The sequence below is a fragment of the Gossypium raimondii genome, chromosome 8 (genome assembly GCF_025698545.1).
Source record: "Gossypium raimondii isolate GPD5lz chromosome 8, ASM2569854v1, whole genome shotgun sequence".
In the NCBI taxonomy this organism is placed as follows: Eukaryota; Viridiplantae; Streptophyta; class Magnoliopsida; order Malvales; family Malvaceae; genus Gossypium; species Gossypium raimondii.
Window position 1 is genome coordinate 29,401,334 of NC_068572.1, and position 17,721 is coordinate 29,419,054.

The 17,721-nt window shown below is 31.4% G+C and overlaps 1 protein-coding gene and 1 pseudogene across 1 annotated transcript; both read left to right on the forward strand.

The window, feature by feature from the left end:
* The first annotated feature begins 1,343 nt into the window (after nt 1–1,343).
* LOC105791183 (uncharacterized) lies at nt 1,344–9,840 on the forward strand (annotated as a pseudogene).
* Nucleotides 8,629–17,061, forward strand: LOC128032029 (zinc finger BED domain-containing protein DAYSLEEPER-like). Its single transcript, XM_052634815.1, has 7 exons — nt 8,629–8,768; nt 8,870–8,975; nt 9,072–9,212; nt 9,306–9,473; nt 14,923–15,097; nt 15,162–16,898; nt 16,988–17,061. The coding sequence occupies exons 1-7, from the start codon at nt 8,629–8,631 to the stop codon at nt 17,059–17,061; spliced, it is 2,541 nt and encodes an 846-aa protein (XP_052490775.1).
* Nucleotides 17,062–17,721: the final 660 nt, after the last annotated feature.

Genomic DNA, 17,721 nt, shown 5'->3' on the forward strand with positions numbered 1-17,721 from the left:
AGCTGTGAGGCATATTTTTGATTCGTAAAGGTGGAGATTTGGATCATAAAATTATGGTTTTATATTCTACTCCATGAGACCTTTACAACGATATATCATACGCTCAAAATACTTGAGTGATGAGTGAGAAATTGATGCTCAAAGTAAGCCACTTGTGAATTATGTTGAGGAAAATGAAAAGATTAGTCCCATATTGGTTAGATATCAAGTGTGGAATATGTTTATATATGTGAACCAACTTGATGATTATTGAAGGACTAAACTAATGTTCTCCCTCAACAAAGCTCCTTTAATTCAAACATTAATTTGGGTTTAATGGCTCCTTAATTCCTGGACACGTTATTGGCTCCTGAATGTGGCCGAATCTGTCTTAAGGAAACTGTGAAAACAGGCTTCAACTACCAGTCCGTTTTTCCTACCTACCTGCGAGTATAATATTTTGATCCAGTCTTTATTTCTGTTTCTTTTTAGATTTCATATATGTATATCTATATTGTTTTCGTTCGATCTTGTGATTTAAATAAATATTTTACATTACTGTTTATTTCATTAACGTGTCTGCAACAGATTCTAAAGCCTTCAAACTATCTTAAAATTGATTTAAGAATTTTATAAAAATGTTTTAAGGTAGAAGTTATAAGAAAACCTCTATCTTTCCTTAACTTGAATGACCCCTGTTTTAACCTAAGAAACTTCAAACACTCGTTTTACGACGTGGAAATGTTCCTATAGGTTTTCAAGTATCTAAATGATTTATAATTATGTTTAAAATTTTTTTAAACATTCCTGTATGATACAAACAAGTACTTTAATAATAGAAAGATTTTGGTCAAAATTTGAAATTATTCCGATAGCACTTATCATCTATACCGTATGTTGAAACGGATGAAGATTGTTACAACCTTACTCCAATGTCCTAGTCACATTGTCGTTGTAACTACGGTTAGACTTCCTTGCGGACTACATTATATAGATGCCGATCCTCGTACTAGCGTCCATGTGATGGGTGCTATAAAGTTATTTTGCCGGCACAGTGTCTTGAGACAACACTCTATATGATGTTATACAATTTAAGATTCAATCAAAGAGTTGGAATCACCCATAGAACTTGTCAGTTATGCTTTGTTTATTCAAAACAAAAGAATTCACCCATATTTGATTTCATATTCAGTTTCTCCTCAAACTATATCCTTTTATTTTATTTTTAATGTTAAAGAATAAATATGAAAGTGGTGGAATTATGCTTCTCGGCATTTATTTGTGTTGGGCTCTCAAATCCATTTAAGACCCAAATGCCCAAAATGCGAAACTCTTCCTAAACATAACATAACTCAAAGTTTGTAAAACAAAAACCTCTTTGGAGAAAAACACAATGTCATTGTTACCCTTCTTTCACATCTACATGCACCTTCTACTTCAGACCTTGCTCTCTCTATCACTCGCTCTAATCCTCACGTTCTTTAAAATCCCTATTTTCTTTCTCACAGGTCTCCACACTTACGTCCACCCTGAAAAAGCAGGCAGCGCCAACAATGCTTCCTCTGGTCTTAGAGCTGCTACTCGTAGACCTTTCTCTGATTCAGGGTCTCAACTTGATGGTCACCATTATTTGTCATCAATACCCAATGAGGAGCTCAAAAATAGGAACAAATCTAAAGTCAAGTTCGATTTCGATGAGAACAATGCCCATATCTTTAGGCTGAAACTCGAAGAGGGTCACCTTCAAACAAGGCTCCTTTTCAATGAGTATCGAAATTCTTTCGATTTCTCCTTTCTGGGCCTTTCATGTTTGTGTCTTTCTAAGTGTTTAGGTGAGTCTGAGCCGGGTTCTGGGGTTCTCATAAATGGGAACTTAATACCGGTTATTTTTGGATTTATTGGTTTAACCAAAGCGTTTTTGGCACTTGCAAAGATATCGTTTGAGAACTCTGCTTCTAAGAGATCGGAGAAGCAATTTAGTGCCATTTTTGGCGTTTTGGGGTTTCTTGTAGGGATTATGATTTGTTCTGGAATTGGACCGCCGGTTTTCGATTTCCATTTCGATTCAGTTTTTTGTATATGCCTGCCGGCAAGAATGCACGGTTCTTTTGGCTTGGAACTGATCAGCTTAGGTGGAATTTGTCCATAATTTATTGCGGATGGTTTGCTAGAACGATTTTATATGCCAATTATATGTTAACTTTGTTGACAGCTTTACTTTGGATTAATCCATTAGCTGAAATCCTTGTTAACAAGAATAGTTACAATGGTGGGGTTGCTGACAAATTGGTGAGAAATGTGGGTTTCTCAAAATTGGATTTTACCAAGCTGAGGATTTTGTGCTTATTGCTTTCTGCAGTTTTACAAGTTGTGGCTTTACGTTCAAACCTGCAGATGTTTTTGAATGAAGCATTTTTGTTTTGGTATCAAAGGTTACATGCCAGTAAGGTCTCAGATTTGGATTTTAGCCGTGCAAAAATTTTATTGCACAACCACTACTTATGCCTTGCAGTTTTGCAATTATTTGCTCCACCGGTATTGGTACTTGTTTTTCTTGGATTATCTCAGGTTGACACTAACTCATTTGACAAATACAACTTGGTTTGTGGTTCATTGCCTTGTTCTGCTTTTATTAAAGAAGCATCTTTATTTATGGCTTGGTGGATCATATTTGTGTGGGTGGTTATTACATCAGCTAGTCTGGTTTTTTATCGCCATGCTACTTTGTATATTTTCTGATAACTCGGTTTGTTTTGCATTAGCCTTTAGAATTTGGCCCTTGGCTTGGAATTTTTGCCTAGTTTTAGATAGAGATTGTTTTGCTTGAACCAGATTATTACAGATGTTTTAATACATGGGGCAAGAAAACTGTTTTTGGATGGTGTTTCATTTTGGTTTATTTCATTTACCACTCCTATATTCTTCCCTGTTTAAGGATGTAGTTGGAACTCTTTAGAAGTGTTCAAGTGTAGGATGATGTGAACTATAGTTGAAGCTTTTTCGGTTTCATATCTATCACTAGTAAGAGAGGCATAAACGGCTGCAGGATGCATATCTGGATTTCTGAGCAACTGAGCTACTACCAGGTGATATATTTGTTATCATTGCTCCATATAAATAACTGTTTATAAACCAAGCAATATAATTTCCCAGCACACTATCATCAATGTTTTCCCTCTATACTATCATGTGGAGTGTAAGGACTGTGTATTGCTTTATGATATCTTGACCTGCATTTTGCTCTCATAAGGTACATAATGTTTTCCCATTACATGCTACAAAACTGTAATCCTATCATTGAGCTGCCATGTGAAAACATGCTATAATTGATATAAGTTTTTTTACTATCATTTAAGTAGTATGATTTTGGACGAACAGTTTTAGATTATATAGGGATATTAAAGTGTCTGTTCCTCACTATCTGTCTTCGACTTTTGGAGTACCTTTACATGTCCGTATTTATAGTTTTGAACTCAAAAGCTATACAATTGATTGCAGTGGCTTCTTATGTTTGATTGACAGACTACTCTTATCATTATCGAGAGGTGTATCCTGCTTGTCTTGTATATATGTAGGAAATGGAATTTGTTGCCATGACCTGTGAGGAGAAACAGAGACCTTTACATTATTCTCTGCCTCCCTTAAAAGTTGGACTATTGCTACCTTAGCTTAGTGTTCATGTTTCCGGTCTAAGTTGAATGATGAGCTCTTTAGATGTTCATTATGTTCTGATTTTGAAAGCTGATGATTAGGTAGTTTGATGTATGACAGATGAGCTTCAAAGGGCAGTCATAATGTATACATTTTAAGATCTTTGAACTCAATGTTAAATCACAATACTTGAGAACTGTCTGTAAGTCATTTTGATGCAAAACATTTGCAGATAGTACAAAGTGTTGGTGATTTTAGGTTTCTTTCAGACCCTGGATTTAGCCGATAATCTGACCATCTATTACTAGTGTCTGTCCTTAGGAACCTTTTGCGCGGTTAGCATCAGAATTTATTGTTATTCCTTAGAGTTAAATGCAACTAGATAGAAAAAAGAAGACTAAAATTAATTTTCATCAATATTTAATCTATACTATCCAGATTTTTCATTTTCTTTTTAAGTCTTCGTATTCCACATATATTTAAGAGGGCGTTTGGTTGGGGGGAATGCATGCGTATTCCCCCCTATGCAGCGGGCCCACAACCAAACGGGTGTTTGGTTCGCTGTAAAAGGATTACAACCTGAATCGGTTACTGGCCTATTACCCTCATTGCCTGTAATAGGCATTACGCCCCCTCAGCGCCGATTAGGTATTCCGCCCTCTTTTCATCTTTTGTATTCCATTTTCTGCCCTCATCATCAAGCTTCTGATTCTCCCACGTTTCCTTGTAGAGGTAATTTCTTTTCCCTTCCATCGGTTCTGCCATCGGTTCTTATTCATCGTTTCTTTTATTTTCTTCATTTTATCAAGAACGAAAAACTGATTTCCAAAGGTATTTTCACTGTTTCCTTAAAATCAATTTCCCTTTTCTTTCCAGAGGTATTTTAGCAGCTCGCACTCTTCCCCGATTTATTTTACAGGTTAGTTTTCCTTTGGCTCAAATCGGCAATATTTGTTTCTGTTCTCCTAAACTTTGGGCTTTTCTTTGACTGTTTGTATTGCATGTTCGATTGAAAAAATTGTTTAATCCTTAAGCTAAATAGTTTTATGGGTTGCGTGTTATGTTCTGCTTACATCTCTTAAGCTAATAGTATGTGATGAAATCCATTTTATGGATTGGTTGTCTGTGATAAAGTAAAAGTTTTATGGGTTGCTTGTTATGTTTTGCTCCTGATTGCTGTTACGTAATGGCATAATCAGTGGTTCTGTTTCTAATTTAGCGTGATTAAGGATGCTCAGGTTATTTTGTGTTAACTTTGTTGCAACTATGCTGATTACCGTTGAAGCATTTGAAGCATTGAAGCATTTGAAATGGAATAATCAGTGGTTATTTTGTGTTAACTTTGTTGCAACTATCCTAAATACATCTATTGAAGCATTTGAAATGCCCTGAATTTAGGCGATAAAGTGAAATTTAGAACGTGATTCTGAAGTATAAAGTGGAATGCATTTTGTGATTGGGATTAGTTTTCAGTTATTTAACTGCATACCAATATATTTAAAAAGCCATGAATTGGAATTTTCCAAAGCAACTTGTATAACCTTATCATATTTTAGTGTGCGATGGTGAAGCTTTAAGAAGGCTCTTAGTTTGTTCTTAATTGCATGTATCATGTGAATACCCACAACACGGAAGAAATGGAGAAGAGTTTGCTAGACAGAGATTAAGACATTTGGATATAAAAAAGAATAAACAAAGTAAAAAAGGGAAGTCAAAGGAAAAAGTTATCTATGTTACTCGGACTAATGTGAGTGTTGGATATAAGTGTGTATTCGATATTGGCATGTTTTACTTCTTTAAAGTTTTCCAATTTATTTGGAGTGCCTTTGGATGGTCATACACCCATACCTTTGTTTGGATATCTGTCCAACATGGGTACTTCAAGAAAAATTAAGACTTGTAGCAACATAGTTGAATTAAAGTCATCAACTTTTGGCCTGGTAATAATGACATTGAGCTGATATGGCTTATAGTATACCATTTAAGGAATAAGAAAGATCAATGTATGTCCCTGGTGGAATAAAAATTTTAAGTTGCCTTATTTTAAGAAAAAAACTGTTGTAAGGCTACCTTTGCTTCTACCTGTGTAAGGAGTTTCGTAGAGGTTCATGTGTAAGGAGTTTCGTAGATGTTTCCGAATGGCTTGTGATTTCAATATATAGATGAGTTGATGTTTCCGAATGTTATCTACTCTCTGCCTCTGCAGTCACTCTGCTATATTTGATTTTCCGTTTTTTATCCTATTGCTTGTTACTCTCTTTGGTCCAATTTTTTAAACAGTAGTAATCTGTTTGATAAGCATGAAAGTGAAACTGTTAGCAGATGATTAATTGGGATTGATTAATTTTAAGAGCTGATTTCTACTGAGAAAATGCGCAACAACTGTTTTGACTAGCTTGTTTGTTTCATTTCTTGTTCGATTATTTGTTTAGGTGGTTGTAATAGTTAGCAAATCAGTTTTGAGTGACTATTTTGAGTGACTATTTTGAGTGACTATTGTAATGGTTAGTGCAAAACGGTATATTTTTATTATTTTTTATTTTAACTATTATTTTTCAATTATTATTCAAGATTTAATTTAATTGTTATGGATTGGTTTTATGCATTTGTTTTTCAATTTACTAAATAATGCATTTGTTTATTTTTGTAATTCAAGTACAGATTGTATATTTTTATTTTTAATTATCCAATTTTTAAATAATGCAACATTGGTTAAAATAAAAATATTTAAATTCATAAAACTAATTAAATTATATATTTAATTAAAATAATTAAATTATATATTTTAATTTTTTATTTTTAATATTCCAATTTATTAAAATGGAAAAAGTTAAATTATATATTTAATTATTAAATACCGTTTAATAATTACAAAGTCTTCAGTTTTAATTAAAAAATATTGTTTTAATTAACTGTAATGAATATTAATAATAAATATGGAAACAACAAAATTTGAAATAAATCTAAAATTACATTAAATTTTAATTTGATGTAGAATGTGATTTCAAAATTTTTTTTTTGCAATTGTATAAATATAAATTTATTTTTACATATACCTACAAATTTTACATATACCAACAATTAATTTGTTCGAATTATATATATACCTATAAATTTTAATTAACTGTAATGAATATTAATAATAAATATGGAAACAACAAAATTGCTATAGACTATTTGTATTGTGTTCACCTCACAAATTTATGCAAAATGTATTTAAATATATTTTCTTTCTTTATTTTTGGGTGATTGATAAAGAAATGAATATAAAGTTGCAAAGATAATTTTAAGTTCTATTCTTTGCTTCATAAAGATTCTAAATTTGTATTGTTTATTTTTCTTTGATAGTGTGTTCTAATTTTAATATCTTGCAGTAATGGCTCGTCTACCTTTAATTGCACAAAGTGTAAGGCGTAAAAGAATTTGTATTACATTGACAATATGGTTGCAAATCTGTAGAATTGCGAGTTGGTTCTTACTTACATTGGGTGCCAGCCTTAGCCTACATACTTATAGACCAAGGATTAGGTCATATATTTTAGATTTTTATGCAAAATGAGATTATGTGAAAAGGCTTGTATATGCTAGTGACGAGACCTGTATTGAACAAGTTAGGATGAATAGAATTGCCTTTTTTAAACTATGTGAGATGTTACAAACATTAGGGGGATTGAAGTCATTAAGAAACATGCTTGTTGATGAACAAGTGGCAATGTTTTTACATATCATTTCCCATCATCTAAAAAATCGAGTTATCAAGCATCACTTTAATAGGTCCGGGGAAACTGTTAGCAGATCATTTCATAGTGTTTTAAATGCTGTCATACGCTTACAAGATGTGTTATTTAAAAAGGCAGAGCCAATTACAGCTAATTTTTCTGACACAAGGTGGAAATAGTTTAAGGTATTGGACTGAGTTTTATATATAGCTTGTACATAATTTAGTTGATTTAGATTTAAATTTAGTATCCTAACTCAAGGTTTTATATCATGTGATATAGAATTGCTTAAGTGCTCTTGATGGAACCCACATCAAGATTAGGGTTCCAACAGTTGATAAACCTTGATATCGAACGCGAAAATGTGACATAGCAACAAATATGCTAGGTGTTTGTACACCTGATATGCAATTTGTTTATGTTCTTCCTGATTGGGAAGGTTTTGTTGCTGATGGACGGGTTCTTCAAGATGCCATTAGTAGAAGACATGGACTAAAAGTTCCTAATGGTAAAGTGGATAGTTAGAGGACTTTAATTATTCATTAAGATCAATTTTTTTTCGGGAATTAATCATTTTAAAAAAAGTTTTTTTATAGGTTGTTATTATCTAGTTGATGCTGGATACACAAATTGTGAGGGATTTCTTGCACCTTTTAGAGGACAACGATATCATTTGAATGAGTGGCGTCAGAGTTATCAGCAGAGTACTCCGCAAGAATTTTTTAATATGAAACATGCCTCAGCACGTAATGTTATTGAAAGATGCTTTGGGTTATTAAAACTTAGATAGGGAATACTTAAGAGTCCATCATTCTATCCTGTAAGGGTGCACAATAGAGTCATTATTGCATGTTGTTTGCTCCATAATTTTATTCGAACCCATATGAGTATTGATCCTATTGAAGCAGAAGTGGGAGAAGGATTACCTAGTAATGTGGTAGATGACGATGAACCAAATATCGTAAATATTCATCCATCGGATGTAGGGGCTACTTGGAGGATGGAACTAGCCAACCAAATGTTCGATGAATGGCAAGCATTTAGAAATTAGTTAGGTTTAGGGACAAAATGAGTTTGAGTTAATTTGTTTTTGTTATTTTATGTATCTAGTTTGTGAAACTTTGATGGTGTTTGAATTGTTTTTTGTATTGTACTAAACTTGTTCAATATATTAAATAATTTCTTTTCATTCATCATGTGTTATAATTTTATACAGTGTTGAGCTTTTGATTCATGATATTAAACTTAATTTTAATTTGTTTTTTTTCTTAAGATAATTATGTCCGGTGTTTCAGAATCAAATGTTTCTTCCCAAGCTTCTGAAGGAACCAAAAGGAAATGGGTTCCAGAAGAAGATGCAGCATTGGTTGCCTGCATGGTGGACTTGCACAATGTTGGAACCTTTAATGCTGATACGGGGTTCAAAGCCGGTTATTTAAACGAGTTGGAAAAAAAATGTTAGAAAAGGCTTTACCCAATGCAATGTTGAAGGCTAAACTTAATATTGAATCGAGGATTAGGTTACTAAAAAGGGATTGGTCAATCGTGTATGACATGCTTAATGGCCAAAACAATAGCGGTTTTGGTTGGGATGAGCATAGGCAGGTCGTTGTTGCTGAAGATGCGGTTTGGAACTCTTATTTAAATGTAAAAATTATTTCAAGTCTTTATTATCTTATTTTTACCAAACTTATAACTAATATGATTTCCTCATTTTTATAGAGTCATAAAGAAGCCGGTCAATTCAAACATCGTATTTTCCCTTACTACGACCAACTTACTGCCATCTACGCACGAGATCGAGCGACTGGTAAAGATGCTCAAACAACCATTGATGTTATTGAAGAAATAAATGTTCAGGATGTACCTACTATAGATATTAATGAAGAAAGAAACGAATTCTATGACTGCGAAGCTGATGTCTCTTTGGATGACATGGATATTTCTGCTACGGAGCCGCAACCAGGTAGAAACCAAGGGGGTTCCTCATCTTCAAAGAAGAAAAAGAAGAATTATGATGCAAGTGATAATATTTCTTCTTCATTTCATGAGGCTGCCACTTTATTGGCGGAAAACATGCGGGCCATTGGCGAACAAATCAGTAGGAGTATTGCCTCCGATGTGGTAGTTCAACAGAAGTCAGAAGAATTCCAGATCATGCAAGAAAAAGCTACAAATTTATATCCAACCTTATGTGAAATAGAAGGTTTAACTGTGGATGAGCGGTATCGAGCTTTGAGTAAAATTTCAGATCATCCAACTCAAATGCTCGTTTTCTTTAGTTTACCTTCTGATGTGCGGTTGGAATGGGTCAGAAGATTTCTTGCTGACCATTAAAAATCATGGTTCTGTTGATGATATTTTCATAACTTTTTCTGTTTGTAAATTTGGGATGGTATGACACTACAATGTTCAAACTTTTTGATGTTGTAAAACTGTATAACATATGGATTATGATGTAGAATTTTATTTTCATCTAACCTTTTGTTAATATATGAAAATTATGTTTATGCAAAATATAATTCTCAAGTTATTTATTACTGCTAATATTTTTTTATTGTAGAATAATTAAATTATTTGTTTCACTAATGATATTTTAGCACATTAAATATGTATTGCGTTTAAAAATAATAAAGTAGATTATAAAATATATTTAATAATAATTATTTTAAATTATATTTTATAGTATTATATATTATGATTTTAGTAAATTCATATAAGAATATTTATTATTAAGAATTTTATTAAATTATATATTTTAATTAAAATATATTTAATAATAATTATTTTAAATTATATTTTATAGTATTATATATTATGATTTTAGTAAATTCATATAAGAATATTTATTATTAAGAATTTTATTAAATTATATATTTTATTAAATTATATTTAATAATAATTATGTTAAAATATTATTAAAATATTTATTATTCATATTAATAATCTTATTAAAATTTAATAACAATAACAATAATCATTTACCTAAAAAAATTTATGTTAAAGGTATTCTAGTCATTTTAGTTTTTTCCCTTATGCTATTACAACATCATTCCATTCAATCAAACGCAAGAATACTATTACAGTTCTATTCCATTCCATTCAACCAAACAAAAGGATTACCTATTATGTCTCTATTCCATTACACCTCTATTTCATTACAGCGAACCAAACGTGCTCTAAATAATTTTAGAATATCTGTACCGTATAAGATAGCATGTATTTTCTTAAAGATTTATGAAATCTCGAGATTTGTGTTCTTCTTTCTTAAGTTATAAAATTTGATCTTTTCCTAACTTACAAGACCGATTCATCAAAATAACTTTAGTAATTGATTAGCCCATTCTATGTTGTCTTTTTTCTTATTATTATAATTTTGTACTAAGAAAAAAAATCACTAGTCATACCTCGTGCAATCTATAAAGAAATCGTTTTGTCTTGAATAGAATATTTGGAATCATTTTCGAGAGATGATCATTTTCTATCTTAATACATAAAAATCGGTGAGAAAATGTTGAAAATGTGTATGTTAGTTCAAAATTATATATTTTCAAATGTTTTATTTTTTTCGTTCATTTTTCCACTCTATCAAGCAATGAATAGAAAAGAAAATTGTATTTTTCATCTCTTACCAAGCAAACACATCGAAAAAATTTATGTTCATTTTTTATAATTTTCTACCTTTTCATCATTGAGCTATAAATGGATTCATTGTCCTCAAAGTCGGTTTATCAGCAATAATTAATATATAAATTTTCTTTTATATACACGTTTTACATTTAACTTAGGTCTTCATTACATATATACTAAATATATATGAAATCTAATGGTGCAAGGCTACACAATCTTTCTTTCGGTCTGGCAACTAAGGGTTTAGTTAGGTTTTGAGTAAGCTTGGTAGGGAAGAAAATAGGAGAGATGATCATTTTTCATTTTAATGTATAAAAATTAATCTTTCGAAATAGGAGAGATGGAAGGAGAGAATGGGACAGATGTATCTTAGTTCAAAATTATGTATTTTTCAAATGCTTTATTTCTTTCTTTTCATTTTCAACTCTACTAAGCAATGGATAGAAAGAAATTTATTTATTTTCTCCATTTTCTATTTTTCCTACCAAGCACACCTATGAAAAGAAAATCTATATATATATTTTCTATATTTCTATCCTTTGAATTTTTCATCTTTCCTTAGAAGTGTTTGATAGGAAGATGGAAAATGGGAAGAAGATTACATTTTTTTTCTAACCATTGCTCAAAGAAAGTTGAAAATGAAAATTGAAAGGAAAGAAAATAAAATATTCAAAATTGCATAATTTTAAATTAACATTCTTTCTCATTAATTTATTTTATTTCTACCTCTCCACCCAACAAAGTGTAGAAGAATTTCAACATTCCTAAAACAACAACAATTTTAAATAGGTATTATATATGCTCTAACGTGATTCCAATTAACACGATAAGTTTGTTGAATTGTGCATAATGAAATTGAAACTATGTTTGACAATCTTAATATTTTAGTAATAAAAGCAATTGTTTTGGTATATATGTAGAAGTTGAGATGGAAGGTTGCAGCAACTGCGTTAATATTCATATTCAATACTACTTTTAAAATTTTACAAATGTATAATGCAATTCACCACTCCCAATATCTACATCTCAACCATTCATTTCTCGGACACTCGTACATGCTATATATTCCAGATTATAGTTGAAGCATGAGTTGAAAATCAATCCTTATCATGATTTATGTTTCAAACATTATCTGTCTATGTATTTTTATAACTGCTAATAAAAGTAAATACATGAACATAGGGTACATGTTTGGGTTTAGCGCTGAGTAGAGGTGCTCATGGGTTGGGCGGTCCTGCCCGGCCCGAAGGCCTGCCCAAAATTTGGGAGGGTTTGGGTAAAAAAATAGGCCTGAAATATGGGCTCGGGCAAAAAATAGGCTGTTTAAAACGGGCAGCCTCAAATAAATTATTTTGGCCCGGGCCCGGCCCGACCCGGATCTAAATAAATTTTTTTAAAAATTTATTATTAGAATTAACTTTCCCAATTCCCCTCCCCATTTCCCCGACACCCTTCCCTTCCCTTTTTTTTCTTTAGAGACAAATCCCTAAATTCCCTTCCCTTATTTTTTCCCCCAAATCGGAAACCCACCTCGCCCGACCCACCATTCCACATCCGGTGACCGGTCCTCCATGACTCCACCTCCGCTCTAACGGTGCTTCCAGCGAATCTAGCCTTCAACGTCTTCAAAGGTGAGCTATCTATTAACGGTTTCCTAATTTTTTAACGTTTTCTCCCTTTTTTGCTTTTTGATGTTGGTTGTGATTTTGATTTTTGCTGTTAATGGTGTTCTGATTTTGATTTTGCTATTAATGTTGTTAATGGTGCTCTAATTTTGATTTTTCTGTTAATGCTGTTAATGGTTGTGTTTTTTTATTTTTACTTTTAATGGTGTTCTGTTAATGTTGCCATATTTATGGCTTGAAGGTGTCCTGGGACATAAATGGTATCAACACAAAATGAGGTTGAGAAAATGAGTTTAAGGCCATCGAAATTGTCAGTGTTTAAGCTATGACGAACCAGTAACAATGAATGGAAAATCTCAAACGAATTGGAATATGATGTTTGCTTATTTAACTATAAGTTTATTTATTTATGAACTGTGATCCTCTTTATGATAAAAAAACACCTACTCAATGGTATTTCATTGAAATTATTATTAGATTATTCTAGCCATTCGAAATGAGTTGTCTAAAACCCAATACAAACATATTCTTGTAATGATGGATCAAAGCACATATATGTAGCGTAGAGTAGATAAAACTTGGTCCGTGTAAAGATCCCGCATATCGATTATAGTTTGTTTTAATATTATATTCGGCGGTTGGTGCGGTACACATCATTCATGCATTAATACATGATGCCTTAAGTCTTGATTAAGCTCTTTGTGTGGAAAGAGCAATGGATTCCTAATTTCGCTTATTTTCTTGTTAACCTAGTCATTCAGTTGCCTTATAATTTCCTAAGGATGAATCATATTATAAATCAATTGTCAGACTCTCATGGACCTTCCTTTTATGTCTTTGTTGTCACCTTCTTTTTCTTTTTTATTATTTCAGTTTTGAAAAGCTAATGAATTTTTATTGGTAATAATGCATTCTTACTACCACTGACTTGCAAGAGCTTTGTTTGCTTATATTTGGTAGCCTGAACTTTATGTCAATGTAGACACAATCATAAGTAGTTGAAACCTGAAGCTCATTGCATCCCTTGCAGAAAAAATATTTATTTAAGCGGGGGCTGAAATTAGTTCATTTATTTTCATTTAACTAGTTCCAGCATCAACTGAATGATTAATTAAGAGAAAGCTAGGGAGTAATAAATTGCTGGTTATTACCAACTTACCGTTACATTTATGGTCTAAACATTTGTTTGAGATTTATTTTCATTCATATTCCAATTCGTTATGGTCTAAACGAATTGGAAAATCTCAAACGAACCGTTACATTTGTTTACATTAGTTTGATATAGTAGTTGTGTTTGCTTTGTTGCTTTATTTAATCTCTCTTTTTTTGTGTGTGTTTGCTTTGTTTTATTGCAGAAACAAGCTAGTTAGTGAGGCAAAAAAAAAATAGCAAGCCCAGGCAGGTTGCTACTATCACTATCTCACACGCTTTCCTTCAAAACAGTCAACCTTAGCGACTTTTCATTTGAATTTTGTGTGTTCTTTTAGTATTACTTAAAGACATGTGACAAGTTTGATCTTGTATCACAAGGCTACTAGCATAGTTAAATAACTAGTTTATTATCTCGTGCAATATATGAGTTCAGTATTATAATATTATGTATTATGTAATATGTATTTATTTTTATATGAAAATGGTCGAATATCATTTTATCCTCTATTATGCTTACAAGTTACAACTAAACTTTAATCTTTATATCCTTTTAACAAAATGATTAAATTTTAGTTTCTATACTTTATTTTTAACATAAATTGGTGCTTATATTTTTATAATGTTATTAACTAAATAATTAATATTGTTAATTTTTTATTAAAACAATAATTTTAAATGTAATATACTGTTTTAATAATATATTGTTATAAAATTTATAATATACTATTTTAATATACTATTATAAATATACTTTTTAATATATTGTTTTAATATACTGTTATAATTATATTGTTTTAATATAATGTTTTAACTTTTAAATTTTAATATATTGTTATAAATATACATTTAATTTGTAACACATTAAATGATGATGTCCTAATGTATTATAGCGTTACTTGTCAAACATTAAAATATTTAAATTTAAATAATTACTTACCATTTTAAGAAAATACTAGAAAACTATGTCTTTAATTGCCCAAGATGTTGTTTAAAATCTAATATTTTTATGATTAGATGTCGTAAATCGTAATTTACCCCCAAATGTAGTGTCATTTTGAAGGTGCATGGCATTGATTAAATTTAAGATTATTTAATTTTAATACATGTATATATATAATTATATATTCAATAACCGAGTTATAAATAAGATTATTTTTGGATTGCAGGACTTGAGTTTTATGACTATGGCTAGTTCAAACACTCCTATACCTGTGGATGATGTGTTTAATGAGTATGAAAGTTCTCTCAAACGTCAAAAGTCTACTACTTCAAAGGTGTGGATTGAAATGACAAAGCTTGAATGCGAGAACAAAAATGAATTGAAGGCACAATGTAATCACTGTAAGACTATCTTCTCTGCTAAATCTTCTAGTGGAACCTCTCATTTAAGACGTCATCTAAATAGCGTCATCTAATAAGGACATCACTCAATACACCATAGCCACTCAACCATCACCCGAAGGTGTTCCATCTATAAAAAACTACAAGTTTGATGCTGATGAGTGTCGTAAAGCTATTTCTACTTTTCTTGTGTGTGGCAAGCATTCATTTAGGACAGTTGAAGAACCAGGCTTTAGATACATGATGAGAATTGCTAGTCCTAATTTTAAGAATATAAGTAGACATACAGCTGCTAGGGATGTCCTAATGTATTATGCAAAAGAGAGAGATCGTGTTAAAGAAGAGTTGGCTAAAGCACCTGGTTTAATTTGTCTAACTTCCGATAATTGGAACTCAGAGCATACTAATGACGGATATATTTGCATTACTGCTCATTGGGTTGACAAAGATTGGAAGCTACAAAAGAGAATCATAAGGTTTAGAGCTTTATTTCCTCAGTATGATGGTTTGAACATAGCAGATGAACTTGTTTTATGTTTATCTCAATGGGGTATAGATAAGAAAATCTTTAGCATCACTTTGGATAATGCTTCTTATAATGATGTTATGGTTTCTTGTCTTAAAAATCGTTTTCGTGCAAACCGAGCTATTTTGTGTGATGGTGCTTTTTTTCAAGTTAGATGTTGTGCACATATATTGAATCTTATAGTTAAAACTGGTTTGGAACTTGCTGATGATGTTGTTGGTAAGAGTCAAAATGGAATTAGGTACATAAGAAAGTCAGGAATTCGTAGGAAAAGATTTTATGATGTGGCCGACAAAAGTTTTCATTTGAATGTGACCAAAAAGTTGCGTCAAGATGTGTGTGTGAGATGGAATTCTACTTATTTGATGCTTGAATCTTCTCTTTACTATAAAGATGTGCTAGATTATTGGGGCCAACGGGATAAAGATTATCAAATGTTTGCACTTTCTAACGAGGAGTGGAGAAATGTTGCTATTCTTTGCAAATTTTTGAAAGTCTTTTATGATGTGACTTGTGTTTTTTCTAGTTCTAATTATCCAACTGCTAATCTTTATTTTAGAGGAGTTTGGAAGGTTCACAAGGTCTTGCTTGATACAGTTAAAGGTCCTTATTCGTTTTTAACTCCAATGGTTAAGCAAATGCAAGAGAAATTTAATAAGTATTGGGCTGAGTATTCGTTGATTTCGTCATGTGCTGTAATTTTAGATCCTCGTTACAAGTTGAATTATGTGCAGTATTGCTTTATTACAATCTATGGTATTCATGCTTCAGATTTTGTTGAGACCATTCTTAGCAATCTTAGACTCTCGTTTGATGAGTATGTTAAGAAATCCAAATCCACGTCTTCCTCTTTGGCTGGGAGTTCTAATGTTTCGGATAAAAATCCTGTTGATTCTGGTTTGGATGAACACAATGATAGTAGTGCTGATTTTGGGGGATATTTTGATGAGAGTGATGATTATAAACGGTATTTAAATGAATCTAGCACTAGGAGTGAGAAGTCACAGTTGGACATTTATTTGGAAGAACCGGAGCTTGAGTTGAATAGTCAAATAGATGTTTTAGATTATTGGAGCAAAAGTTCAGTTCGATACAATGAGCTTTCATTATTGGCTCGTGATCTTTTGGCAATTCCAATATCGACTGTAGCTTCCGAATCGGCTTTTAGCATGGGTAAGAAAGTTATCACACCTTTGAGGAGTTCGCTTAAGCCAAAAACGGTTCAAGCCGTTGTTTGCTTGGATGATTGGATGCGAGCTAAGGGGTTTTTAGCAGGTAATTATTATTCTCGTTTTATTGTTCGAATTTTATATTATTTTTTCATCAATTTGATTATCTAATTATTTATTCTTATTTCATGTTAGAAATTGGTTGCAAAAAGGACGATGAGGACGATGAGGACGATGATGATGATGATGTTTCTTCAGTAGCTTTTTAAAATACTTTCTTTCTAAATGTTTAAAATTTAATTTAGCTTACAATTTATATTTTGTTATGAAATTAAATATGTTGATGGATTAATGTATGAATATTATGGTTTGTTGCTTAATTTTCCAAAGTCATTTTGGAGGTATATGTACTTGTGGCGTTGAACTTATGTTTTCTTATCTCAAACATAGTTTGAAGCAAAATTAGAGATTGGGATTTTCAGTGCTTGATTTTGTTGTGATTATTATGATTAACAACAAACATATGGCTAAAACTTTGTACTAACATTTAAATAGCGGCATTCAAATTTTTTTAGATTTATTCTGATTAGTTATCATATTCTTTCTTGATATGCTATGCTAGATTTGGACATTCATTTGATACATTCTAGTTGATCTCTTTTTCATCTAGTAACTTTGATCTTTGGATTAAAACTTTTAAAAAGAAAAAAGTTGAGCTTTACCATTTTAAGTATAGAGTATAGAATAAGAAGTTAAGAACTGACTCCATATTTTAAAATTTATATAATAAGTATTTTTGGCTACTTTTGTCTTACTTATTAAATTGAGTATGGAACTATGGATCAAAGATCAATGAGAGTAATAGTATGGATCAATTTTGATATTGTTATCCTTTAAAAGCATAAAATGTAATGATATGATAAACTTTA

What these genes read in the sequence shown, in the direction of transcription:
- LOC128032029 (XM_052634815.1), top strand. Translation starts at nt 8,629, where the DNA reads ATGTCCGGTGTTTCAGAATCAAATGTTTCTTCCCAAGCTTCTGAAGGA. An exon ending in AAGAAATAAATGTTCAGGAT is followed by an intron (nt 9,213 to 9,305) that starts GTACCTACTATA and finishes TCTGCTACGGAG; the next exon opens with CCGCAACCAGGTAGAAACCA. An exon ending in GGAGTATTGCCTCCGATGTG is followed by an intron (nt 9,474 to 14,922) that starts GTAGTTCAACAG and finishes TTTGGATTGCAG; the next exon opens with GACTTGAGTTTTATGACTAT.